The 13853-nt window shown below is 44.8% G+C and overlaps 1 protein-coding gene across 1 annotated transcript in view; it reads right to left on the reverse strand.

Annotated features, from left to right (window-relative positions):
- LOC310792233 (solute carrier organic anion transporter family member 5A1-like) overlaps positions 1–13853 on the reverse strand; it is a gene marked incomplete at both ends in the record, with an annotated part of 59930 nt that overhangs the window by 25580 nt on the left and 20497 nt on the right. The window contains 2 exons of the mRNA XM_083653961.1: positions 464–684; positions 1344–1476. Coding sequence (XP_083510087.1) covers positions 464–684; positions 1344–1476 — 354 coding nt within the window. The remainder of the gene's footprint in view (positions 1–463; positions 685–1343; positions 1477–13853) is intronic.

Genomic DNA, 13853 nt, shown 5'->3' on the forward strand with positions numbered 1-13853 from the left:
CAGTAGCCGTTACCTTTGATGTCCTTGTGTTGTTACATCCCTACTCAGTAGCCGTTACCTTTGATGTCCTTGTATTGTTACATCCCTACTCAGTAGCCGTTACCTTTGATGTCCTTGTATTGTTACATCCCTACTCAGTAGCTATCACCTTTGATGTCCTTGTGTTGTTACATCCCTACGCAGTAGCCGTTACCTTTGATGTCCTTGTGTTGTTACATCCCTACTCAGTAGCCGTTACCTTTGATGTCCTTGTATTGTTACATCCCTACGCAGTAGCCGTTACCTTTGATGTCCTTGTGTTGTTACATCCCTACTCAGTAGCTATCACCTTTGATGTCCTTGTGTTGTTACATCCCTACTCAGTAGCCGTTCCCTCTGATGTCCTTGTGTTGTTACATCCCTACTCAGTAGCTATCACCTTTGATGTCCTTGTGTTGTTACATCCCTACGCAGTAGCCGTTACCTTTGATGTCCTTGCCGAAGCCCATGGAGGAGCTGACGGCCTGGCTCTTGCTGTTGTTGCTCTTCTCCTTGCGGACATCGTCGTCGCTCGACAGCTCGTCCAGGCTGACCTTTTTCCTCCTCTTCTTCTTCCTGTGTCGGGGGGGCAGCTTCTTGGGGAAGGTGAACATGGGGAAGATGACCAGCAGCATGGCCACCGCGCACAGCAGGAAGCCACTCCACCTGCCAGACCACACCAGGGGGGCGGGGTTAAATACACCGCTTAAAGAGGACATGAAACCACGAAATATACATGTACCTACTACACAGAGCTTTGTGTATGGATAAGACGAGAAATATCACGTGATTCGTGCGCTCCTTTATAGCGTCCCTCGCTGGCTCGCCTGCTCAACCAGCAGGGGCTCATTTCTATCGTGCCCCGTTGAGCTTTGCCCTGTCGCAGACGCAGCTCTCGCCCGCTCGACAGTTGAGAAATCGGGGGCCGCGCAAACTCTTGCGTTATTATAAATTAGTAGTGAGATGTACTACAATAAAATAACATTATAAAAGTAAGCCATTGTTTTGATTTTTTTTTTTGGAAAATGCCTTTTGTTGTGCCACTACACTTGTAGCCTAGCATGCCGCCGCCATCTTGAGCGCTAACGTCACTAGGTTGACTGTACTGTACAGTACAGTAGTGGAGTACAGGCTAGTTAAATGTTAGTACTAAGGATTTTGAACGTTTTTCTCAGCATCATTGGGATTCATAATTGCATCTCACATATTATACCGGATTTACAGATGGAAATATGATATATAATATAAATATATCCTCAAATGCAAATGTGCATATTACACACTTCCCACACACACACACAGTCAAGCAGGGCGGTTGGTCTCACCAGTTGCCGACGAAGCGCGGGTCGCTCTGGTCGATGTTGACGACGGTCTTTGGATCGACGTAGAAGCCGATGAGAACTCCTCCCAGGAGATAACCAGCCGCCGGCCCCAGGGCTCCCATCACATACATGATGGCTGAGGGGAGGAGAAACGGAGATATGAGAGATGAGGACAGAGGAGGAGAAGAGCAAATATTTCCTGGATTTTTCCTCAATAAGTCTTTTTTGTGCTGCCCTGCCTTTTTCCTACATGGACGACAGGAATCTGATCACACGCACGCGCACACACACACACACACACACACACACACACACACACACACACACACACATGACTTTGACTGAGGAAACCACAGGAGCCAGACTAACGTGTGGAGAATGATCATCAGCCTGTGTCTACCTGGCTGCCAGGCTCTCTCTCTCTCTCTCCATTTTTCCTCAATAATTGAGCATTTTGTGTCCTGATACCATTCCATCCCTGCAGCCTAGGCACCATTCCATCCCTGCAGCCTAGGCACCATTCCATCCCTGCAGCCTAGGCACGTGATTGGCAACATCTCATCTGATTTAGCTAAATATAGCAAACTGTGTCAAATTCTGGACTTTAAACAAGGAGTACAAAGTACAAAGTTGGAGCCAAACGTTCTTCAGCCAACCATCACAAATGATCGTATTATCCTAATTAGATCACATTTGCTTAAACTCGTTAACCCGACTTGGAATCAAACTAATCTAGTATTAACAAGGGAGGCACAAAAGGTCATGTGTGGGTTATGTGTGCAGATCATATGACCGCACTATGAAGGGGCCGCCGATCATGAGGCTAGGAATAAGATTTCTCAAATAAGAGGAGGATTAACATTTTAAATTCCTTTGGCCGACGCAGAAAGCGAAAAAATCCAGTGGCTTTCAAACCTCCCGGCAGGCACAGCCAGGCACTGGAGCTTGCCTGAGTGTTATCTGATGAAGACTTTAGTGCCGTGAGCGCCATGCGGCCATGAGGAGGACATGGCAGGACAAGGGTCCATGTCAACGCTGCTCTGACACATTCTACATGCAGCATTTTCCAAATGAATTCGTCAACAATTGAGTAAACCACCTCAGGGACCACCTGGGAACAGGAACTAGGTGCCCCCCCCCCCCCCCCCTCTTAAAATGATGTCTGGGATGGGACATTAGAACAGGTGCGTTCCTGCACTTGGTGTAGTAGGTATGGGCTTATCCAGTTTAAGGTTATTAAGCTTAATTTATACTTATTAGAAAGTGTCGCTCAGCACATGGTCGCAGACGAAAAAGAAACTGTCGCTCATGGTGTTGCATTTATACTTCAGTGAATGTTCGCCTCGTTCAACCGCCACGTGACACCCGAACGCTGCAGACAGCCACCATCAATGCAGCCAAGGCAAGAGAGGGAATGGAATGCACAGTGAAACCACCTCGGGGGGCAAGATGTAACGTACTATAAACGACACACAACTCACCTCCTCTCGCTCTGGGAAATGCACAATGTTCTTTGTGATTTTCACAAAGTCATACATCAAGGACAGGCTGATAAAAATAGCGGAGACACGTTCATTCATTTCAATCGAGTGAAAACCAAAACAAGGAAATCAAGCAGGTGCCGTCTATATAGCCAATCAGACTTGCGCGACACATCGTGACGTAGTCAGCGACACTAGACATTTCACCAGGCAGCAGACGCTGCTGCTCGCCGACACTTGAAAGTGTCGACTCAAGTCCTCATTTCTGTCGCCGACCGTTTCAAAAGTGTCAGCAGACAAAGCATAAATTGGGCTTTAGTCTCTCAAGCCAGACTGTCTCATCTACAGTCTGCTGCGAATGCAGCTTAGACAGTCTGTCATTCACGCCCACAGAACATGGACAAAGGAAATTGGGGGGAAAAAACGCTTCAGACCGGAGGAAGTTCCAACCGATGCAGGTGATTGGAGATACGAGATGTCCCGCCTAACGGGCGGGACATCCGGGATATCCGCCTATCATCGCTCATTATTCCCCCCCCAGGATTTTTCCCTGCTTGAAGTACAGACGAAAATTGCGAGAGCCAACCGTCTGTTTTTTAAGGGACTAGTTCAAGGTAGACTCAGCCCTCAGTCTTAATCCGTTTCACTCCTGTAAGACTGAGAATATTACTATTTAAATCTTTGCATAACGTTAGGTGGCGCTGTTGGAAGCCTTGCATCGGAGAACCAATCATGAGTGTTGTGGGCGGGCCTGCTTTCTGGGGGCAGTGACGCTCATGCAGAACCGGTGTCTCGCAAAACATCGCCGCGTTTGCGGAGAAACATATTAATCACTTAGAAACAAACATAACCTGTTAATAGGACGTGTTTTATCCGGCCCCGGCGGCTAGAGGTCTTTCCCCCAGCGATAAGCCAGACTCCCGAGGCTAACGTTACAGAGCCTGCTGATGACTCACAGTAGCAAGCGGACCACTTCCGGGTAGGAAACATTATTGTAAAATAAACAACAGGTATAAACTCTCTTTGCAGCACATCGGTGTCTTGCTCTATATTGGAACTATGAAACATTGCATTGCCGCTACCAAATAAAATTCTAATAATAAATGTAGGCGTGTCTGCTGCCGGCCGTTCTCGCCGGGCTCGGACAGACAGTTTCTGACAGTGAAATTCCCAGACGTTTCCAAACGTCTGGGAGCCGAGACTAAGTTCAAGGTGGTCCACCGTCTCCACTTTACGAAAGCCAAACGGGCCAAGTCAAGATCTATCAGGACACCAACCTCCACTTGTGATAGGTGCAAATGTGAACCAGCCACTCTGTTACACATGCTGTGGACATGCTCCAGCCTTCAGGCCTTCTGGGTGGCAAGTTTTTAAGTCCCTAACACCCCATTTTACACCTGGTTTTGAAATGTGGCCTGTATCCAGATAGGTTATCTGGATGTTATCTGGATAAGGAAAAACACACGTTAACGCAAGGTGTGTAAACGCATCGTGATCAGAATGTGATCAGATATGCCTGACCACATCTGTAGGTAGTCCGGCTCACATTGTGTTCAGATCTCTTTCACCCCATTTACACTTGGTTTTTAAATGCAACCTCTATCCAGATAACTTATCCGGATACAGGTCGCATTTAAAAACCAGATGTAAATGGGGTGTAAGTGACATCTGTAATATTTCTATTGAACCACACGCTTTATTATTGGCTTATTTAGTGTGAGACCTGAACATTCCGACTGGTCATCAGATATGTATAATGTACAATACGATATCATATGATATACTTTATTGTCAGTTCACACTGAAATTTGTCTTGCAAGACAGCGGCAGTCCCACATACAAAACACATGACAAAGAGAACAAAACCAAAAATACAAAGATACATACACACATACAGCACACAGAGAGCACTGGTCACTGCTCCACTGACCCTCGGCCATGTTCTTGATTACCGGTAAGCCTCAGGATCGACTGATGTATAAAGGACTTTCTTAGTCTGACCTTCAGGAGTGACTGTCTGACCGGCAGGAGTTCATATTCTTCATGTAGCACATGATTAGTGTTTGAGGCAATATTTCTAGCTAACCTCAGTACACTGTTGACGTATGTAGACTCATATAGACTATGCAGTGGTTTACCAACAATTTTTGAACAAATATTCATCTGTCTTAGTAGTTGTGATTTTAAGGTAACAGACAGGCATCCATACCAGGTGGTACTGCAGTACTGTAAAACACTCATAATCACTGAGGTAAAAAATATATTAGAAGAATCTGTTTACTAGCACCAAAAGATCTTAACCGGCAAAAAAAAGTATAGTCTTTGCTTTGTTTTCTTACACAGGGAAGTTGTTTTTACAACCCTGGGCATGGGAATTTCGTCATTTTAGGGGCAAGGCCATTTTTGTTAGGGCACAAAGCCACATGCCAGGGCTCAAAGGCAATTGCTCTATTGACATCGTCAAGAGTGATTTTTCTGAAATGTGAGTTAAAATGAGCCATTTACACATCCTTTGCATAGGGCAGCTACATTAAACTGATTTTAAAGCAGCTGACAGTAGCATGCTGCTAGCAGGGCACTGCCAAGGTGGCCTTTAGGGATCTCAGGGCATCACGGCCAGACGGAGGGGCAACAGACGCCATGGCCTCTGTGTTATTCCCACCCTGCTGCTGTCACGTCGTCTCGTGACTCGTTCTGTTGAAGTGGAAAAGCCCACAACCTCCTTCCCACATCAGGTGGATTCAAGATGTTGTGTTTCATTTAAAAATGGAAAAGATCAAGTTGACTTTGAGAGTAAAAACGGACAGGTTCTGGAAAATGGTGGGAGGGTTGACTTTGGGAGCAGACTACTCGTGAGGATTTCCATTCTGTAATTAGTGGTCATATAAGAGTGTACTCTTACTAGGGTATTGGTGACAGTGTTTTCTTCTCAAATTCCGTTTATCTTTTACTTACATGCCTTATTTGGAATGTTTATGTATTTTATTGAACTTTTCCTGGATAAGAGATTTGTATTGGCGTCTTGTGTCTATCTGAAAAATGACAATAAACAGATTAAAAAGTAAACAACTGAGGGCATAATGGAGACGATTGGTCGCCTCCATCTCATACCGGAGTGGCATTGTTTGCTTTTCTCCATATTAACCCACTAATGGCTAACAAATATTTAAAAAAATTGTTATTACCAGTACCAGGTACCTGGTACTGTGTCGGGTTTTGCCCTTCTCCGACGCACCTGTTGAGCCTAGGTGTGCAAAAGCTTTTTGTTATTAAAATATTTAGTATAAAAGCCCAGCAGACTTTTTTCTGTTACAGGGGGAAACTTGGGTACAGTACACACGAAAAAAAAAAAAAAAAAATGTGATTCCCATATTTATCATGTCTTAACACGTTCACTGCCAATGACGTGTTGATACGTCAAAAAAAATCCAACGGTTGACTGCCAATGACGTGTTAATACGTCAAAAAAAAAAAAAAAAAAATTTGACGGTGGGACGTGCATCTAAGCCTTTTACATCTCCTATATAAATATGGGAGCCACCGAACGTGTACAACCCATTCCACCGACCCACTAAGTGGCGACAGTGCTCTCCAAACTAGAAAAAGCAGAGCCAAAACTGCAGGGGAACGCGCGATGAAACCATTCTCATACTGTAGAATGGATTGGCGAAAACGCTTTCGCTTTCGCGCTGATTGCTGGCGGTGGGCGATTGCAAATTTGCATAAATTAATTTTTTTCTTTAAACAAAAGTATATTACAAAGTATATAACATTAATTTGACATGCTAAATATCAGATTTGCACTGGCTCACTGCATGTTGAAATTGAAGTTGTTTTGAATCCAAGTATTTGATATAAATGAGATAGAGCCATTTCTGTATCGTACTATATTTTAGTTCTTAGTCACATTACTCACAGTACTCGAAATTATCATTTTTCACAAAACACTATTGTACAGAATGATGAACCTATGTTAAGCAAACATACGCTTTAGCCTCGTACTTTGACCAATTTTGGAAAAAAGTCAATGGCTTTGTGCTCAGCTAGCACGTTGAAGTGCTGTGAAGGAAATTATAAAATGCCACTGTGTGGACATTAATCCACATTAGACCACATTTCCCCAGAAATGCTTTTGTTTCCCCTTCGCCTTCCTGAGGTCTTTGAGTTGATTAAAGACGATCAACATGTTGGAAGTGTTTTTTCTCTCCCTCCACCATCTGCTGCAGATCACAAACTCTGGGCGTCTGGGTAGTTAGAGGTAACAGCACTCGCCCACCATCCGCGGAGACCCGGGTTCAATTCCCGGCAGCGGCACTTCCTGCTTGGTCAGATGTTCCTACAGACACAATTGGCCGTGTCTGCGGGTGAGAAGCCGGTGGGGTCTGAGTCCTGGTCGCTGCACTAGTGCCTCCTCTGGTCGGTCGGGGCGCCTGTTCGGGGGGGAGGGGAACTGGGGGGAATGGTGTGATCCCCCCCACGCGCCACGTCCTGCCGGTGAAACACCTTGCTGTCGGGTGACAAGAAGCGGCTGGCCACTGCACATGTATCAGAGGAGGAAGCATGGTGCTAGTCTAGTACAACTCTCGCCAGATCCACAGAGGGAGTGGACAGCAGGGGGGATTGACAAAGTTCAATTGGGGAGAAAAATCTGGAGAAAAAAAAGGAAACTAGAAGTGTGGGTTCAGTCAGTGTCCGTGTTTGTTTGTGTGTGTGTGTGTGTGTGTGTGTGTGTGTGTGTGTGTGTGTGTGTGTGTGTGTGTGTGTGTGTGAGTTCAGTCAGTGTCCTGCTCAGGGACACTTTGTTAAGACACGTGGCTGTTGAGGGACACATTAATTAATTAGCCTACACCTAAGGTTTTCATCTTATTAAGCAGAACTCGGGTCTGCCAAGCCCAATAGTCCAGGCTGCTGTGATATGCAGATTTCGTTCAATTCAAATAATATCCACACGTCGGACTGAGATCAGTTGGATGACAATCGACAGACAGGAGACAGACGAGGAGCTTTTGTCACGAGTCGATAAACCTGGAAGAACGTTTAGCCGCGGACGGTGAGCTGAGTCCTTCAAAATGTGACTAGGCTATGGTAGCCTACATGTTTGTAGATCTGTTTGGCTGCACGGCATCGCCACAGCCGGCCGAGAATGCACAACGTTATTACCAGAGTAAAAAAAAATGGGGGGGGGGGGTAATTGAGGGTGGGGCTTTTTGGCGGGGTGGGCGGGGCATGGTGGATTATCCTGTATCTGAGCGGAGGAGGGGGAAACCCTCTTGTTACGCAACACTATGCAGACAACAGGCACAGGGATCAAAAAGCAAGCAGAATGCTGGAACGACATTTTAATACAGAAATCAAACAAATTGAAGTTAATGAACATAATCTGATTAATATTATTCACTGATGCATACAGAATCAGCGATAATAAACATCTTGTTTCACAACTATATATAACAGACTACAAAATGCTAAAAACAACGCCACAGTTCAGGTCAAACACAAATGGGAGAGGGAGTCGGGCCTGGAGATATCTGATGAGGAATGGTTTGGACATCTGGGAGGGTCTGACTTAGAGCTGGGTATTGGTTCAAATTTCAAGAATCGATTCGATTCCGATTCACAAGGTTGCGAATCGATTAATTTCGATTCGATTCGATTCCGATTCGATCGATTTCAATATGTTTCAAAATGTTTTTTGATCTGTACCCTGAATTACATGTCCAGTTATGTAACACAGGGGTTCCCAACCAGCCAAGTAGATACACGGGGAAAAAAAGTTGCAGACCTGTTGTCAATTTTAATGGTTTTAGTTACACATATATTTACTCACCAGGTGGTGACAAAGGGTAAATAACAGCCTTTTCATCTGTCAATAAAGACACTTTCACGATAGACCCTTCTCACGGGGGCCATTTTGTGTCGAGAAGCCAGGGTAAACACAGGTGCAAGCAAAACACTAATGAGGGTTTCCAACTTCCATGATTGGAATTTGGAAACCCTCATTAGTGTTTTGCTTGCACCTGTGTTTACCCTGGCTTCTCGACACAAAATGGCCCCCGTGAGAAGGGTCTATTATGCACAGTGATTTGATTTCAGCCTATATAATTTCTAAAAGTAGATATTAATGATCAAACATTTCCATTCATGTAGCCTACAGTATTTATGTTTTTGTTTCAACTACAAACACAAATAAACGTCAACTTGAAACTATGTTTCAACTACCACACACAGCATAATATTTTAGCCTGTTTATTAAAATAATAATAATAATAATAATAATAATAATAATAATTAAAAAATCGATCTCTGGACATATGAATCGATAATCGAGGATTAAAATAAAAATCGATTAAAAATCGGAGAATCGATTTTTTTAACCCAGCCCTAGTCTGACTAGAACCACCAACTCTAGACAGACCCTGGCGAGAATTCTCCTGGAAGAAGAAGAATACGACACTTTTGGCCCATTTCCACCGCTGGTATCAACGCGGCCCCGCACAGCTCGTCTATCTTTTTTGTCTCATTCCACCGATCAAAAACGTGGACAGCCCGGGTTGAGTCGGGGTTGAGTCGTGCTGCTTTTGGTCCCTGCTCTGTTGAGGTTCTAGGGCTGTGGACCTGGTACCATACGGTGACGTGAAAACACTGCAGACGACTGATTGGTCAGGCAGAATCGTGTTTACTGTAGGCATCTACTGTCAATGCTGGATACCAGTTTAGTGGGGCTTACCTTCTCTTCTGTTATTTCCAGAAGTTATTTCTTTTGTGTTGCTGCCTTCGGCTCTGGTGAAATAAAATCGATCTCCTTGCTCAGCTTTAACATGACGGTGGTTTTCAATTGTTTTGAGAGAGGAAAAAGTCTGCTAGGCCGCAGGCGGGGGTTTAGCGAAGCCGCGGTCTTGCCTGGTGAGTTGCCGCTGGGGTTCTCCCCGTAGCGCCTCTCCCGTCCCCCGCGCAATGCATGCATGTGAGCTTGAGTAACAACAAAGTGATATCCATTCTCCTGGCCGATTGTCACATTTGCCCATGTACACTGTAGGTCATTTAGAGGCACCAGTATTTCATAATCAGTTCCGTGTATGGATTTAATTTTAACGTTATACGTTATTGCCTACTTCGGCTATGGGCGGAGGGCAGATATGCGGTCCCTATGACGACCAGGTGTGGGCGGAGGCGAGTAAACTTGCTATGGAAACAGAGTCTATATCAAGTAGAGCCGAGTAAGACCAGATCGAGTAGAGCTGTACTGTGCTGTTATACGTGGTGGAAATGAGCCATTAGTGACCCCAAAATTGAAATTCAAGCAGGGGGGTTCTGGTCGTGGAAGTGTGGTCAATCTATGGCAGACGACCACTTTCATGTGTTTTGGAGATGCTCTGTAGTCCAAAGCTTTTGGGAAGAGATGGCGAAAGAATGAAGGGTCATCTTGGGGACTGAAATGGACTGCTCCTTTCTCACCTTATACCTGGGCAGAGTTCCAGACAGTCTTATGGTGCAGGATGACTATCTTTATAAAGTGCTTCTGGTGGCTATAGAGAGCCATTACACGGAAATGGCTCCAGACATCTCCGCCATCAAAGGACGACTGGATCTCAATTGTCATCAGCAAAATCCACGGTTTGGAAAGACTGACTTTTTCTCTGAGACTGAGATATGATTGAACAGTATATAAAATACTGGATGAAATGGATGAGCTACGACACTATGGAATGTAACCCTGTATCTGAGTAACAGGTAACCACTTAATCAATGCATCGATGTGACAACCTCAGTACACGTTTTCTTTTCTGTTACTTCAACCTGAAAACCCCAATAAAAAGAAAGAAAAGAATGCTGGAAAGACGGGCGTGCGGGCACCGCCGAGAATGGAGAGGGGAGAGAGAGAGAGAGAGAGAGAGAGAGAGAGAGAGAGAGGCGTACGTACAAATGAAAGAGAGGGTGAGTAGAGAGACAAAGGGGGGACAGAGGAAGATAAAGAGATGGGAAAGAGGGTGAGACAAAGAGCGAGATTGAGAGAGAGAGAGAGAGAGAGAAAAACGGGTGAGACAATCAGAAAGGTGTGGGGCAGAAAGAGAGAGAGAGGGGGGGGGGAGCGGTGGGGAGAGGGAGGGAGGTATACATTAATAAACCGTTTATTATGGGATTTCTAGAGTCACCTGATTATCAAGTGGTCATGTAAACGCGGAAATCAGATTATTGCCAGTTACCTGATTATGCAGTAGTTATCTGTTTATTGTGTGCATGTAAACACACTCAGTGTGAAGGAGACAGGCGGTGAAAGAGAGAAGTGTAAACGAGTAAGGGAGGGGGGGGGGGGGGGGGGAGGGAAAGATGTGGAGAAATGCCGCATTCCAGTTGTACTGGGAACTAAGAATTCACCGGTTGACGTCACGCCCCCAACTAAAAGTCTAAAGGCCATTTCGGAGACTTTTCCATGCTGACAGGCAGAAAGCTGTGGGGGGGGGGACAGAAACACTGCTGCTGCGGACTGTAACTCTCGCTCGGCTGTCGATATCTCTCCACACAGATCAAACTCCTGGACATTTGATTGTAGAGGGTGAATACAGCGATTGCGGCTGTGCTTGCTGTGTGTGTCACGCAGCTCATTTAATCACTGCTGTATTTAAGAACTTCCTGATGTACGACCTCGCCAAAAACTGATCTATTTACTAAATAGCATTTTCAGACCAAAGACCAGGGGGTCGCCCAGGGTTACTTGACCCATGTTTGTTCAACTCTTCTTTTGTCAATTGGAATGGGTTCAAATGGGTTAGTTTGAATTGTTTGTATCAATGAACTAAATTCAGTAATGGTCAGATTATGGTAGCCCAATTGCTGTTGTAGTCTATAATTTAATCGCTCGCGTTGTTTTTGGAGACACCAAAAGTGGCCAGGCAAAAGTAGTGTGAGGGAGAGACGCATAAGAGTTAACTCAGGCTGGAAACGCGTCATAATATCCCAAGGGCCAGATTTCTACTTCCGCATCGCAGGAGTAGCAAAAACTGCAATTCCTCAAATGGCCACTTGAAGCTGGCTGCAAGAGCGAGTCAATTCACCCCCATGTTAAAACACCTGTCTTGAGTGTAATCAAACCTGTTTACAGCCTGGTTTTGGTCTGTATAGCTAATGTCACCTTTCATGACAACTGTATGGTGGGGTGAATGTTTTATATAACTCACCTGTTTAGAGTCAAATAGACCATGAATAAATAAGACTGTTTTGGGCGTGATTGACAGGTCGCTTGTCCAGTTCACCGACCAATAGCAGGCGGCTCTGTGGGAAACCCCCGGTCTCGTGCTGTCTCGCGCAAGCTACACAATGACACGATGACAGCGGGCAAAATGCCAAACTACAGGCTTCAAAACTACAGGCTTCAAAAATACAGGCTTCAAAGATACAGGCTTCAAAACTACAGGCTTCAAAGATACAGGCTTCAAAACTACAGGCTTCACAACTAGTCAAGTCAAGTCAAGTTTATTTATATAGTCCTAAGTCACAAGCATGTCTCAGAGGGCTTCACAGAAAATATATTTAGCTAATTCTAGCTGACTACAGGCTACAGGCTTCAAATCTACAGGCTTCAAAGATACAGGCTTCACAACTACAGGCTTCAAAACTACAAGCTTCACAACTACAGGCTTCAAAACTACAGGCTTCAAAACTACAGGCTTCAAAACTACAGGCTTCAAAGATACAGGCTTCAAAGATACAGGCTTCAAAACTACAGGCTTCAAAACTACAGGCTTCACAACTACAGGCTTCAAAACTACAGGCTTCAAAGATACAGGCTTCAAAGATACAGGCTTCAAAGATACAGGCTTCAAAACTACAGGCTTCAAAACTACAGGCTTCAAAGATACAGGCTTCAAAACTACAGGCTTCAAAGATACAGGCTTCAAAGATACAGGCTTCACAACTACAGGCTTCAAAACTACAGGCTTCAAAACTACAGGCTTCAAAACTACAGGCTTCAAAACTACAGGCTTCAAATCTACAGGCTTCAAAGATACAGGCTTCAAAGATACAGGCTTCAAAGATACAGGCTTCAAAGATACAGGCTTCAAAGATACAGGCTTCAAAGATACAGGCTTCAAAACTACAGGCTTCAAAACTACAGGCTTCAAAACTACAGGCATCAAAACTACAGGCTTCAAAGATACAGGCTTCAAAGATACAGGCTTCACAACTACAGGCTTCAAAACTACAGGCTTCAAAACTACAGGCTTCAAAGATACAGGCTTCAAAACTACAGGCTTCAAAGATACAGGCTTCAAAGATACATGCTTCACAACTACAGGCTTCAAAACTACAGGCTTCAAAACTACAGGCTTCAAAACTACAGGCTTCAAAACTACAGGCTTCAAATCTACAGGCTTCAAAGATACAGGCTTCAAAGATACAGGCTTCAAATCTACAGGCTTCAAAGATACAGGCTTCAAAGATACAGGCTTCAAAACTACAGGCTTCAAAACTACAGGCTTCAAAGATACAGGCTTCACAACTACAGGCTTCACAACTACAGGCTTCAAAACTACAGGCTTTACAACTACAGGCTTCACGACACAACTACAGGCTTCAAAACTACAGGCTTTACAACTACAGGCTTCAAAACTACAGGCTTCAAAACTACAGGCTTCAAAGATACAGGCTTCAAAACTACAGGCTTCAAAGATACAGGCTTCAAAACTACAGGCTTCAACTACAGGCTTCAAGAAAACCATCACAGACAGCGTTGATCTTGAGGTTTTGTCTGTCTTTGGAGGCTACAGCCAGCAGCAGTAAAGCTATTCACTCCCCAATGTCATTTTCCTGTCCTAACGCGTCCTAAACGCAGCGACAGACACTCAGTCAGTCAGACAGACAGACAGACAGACAGAAAGTCAGTCAGTCAGACAGACAGTCAAACAGACAGACAGACAGACAGACAGACAGTCAGTCAGTCAGTCAGACAGACAGACAGACAGTCAGTCAGTCAGACAGACAGACAGACAGACAGAAAGTCAGTCAGACAGACAGACAGACAGACAGTTAGTCA

The sequence above is a fragment of the Poromitra crassiceps genome (assembly GCF_964638095.1).
Source record: "Poromitra crassiceps genome assembly, chromosome: 17".
Classification (NCBI taxonomy): domain Eukaryota; kingdom Metazoa; phylum Chordata; class Actinopteri; order Beryciformes; family Melamphaidae; genus Poromitra; species Poromitra crassiceps.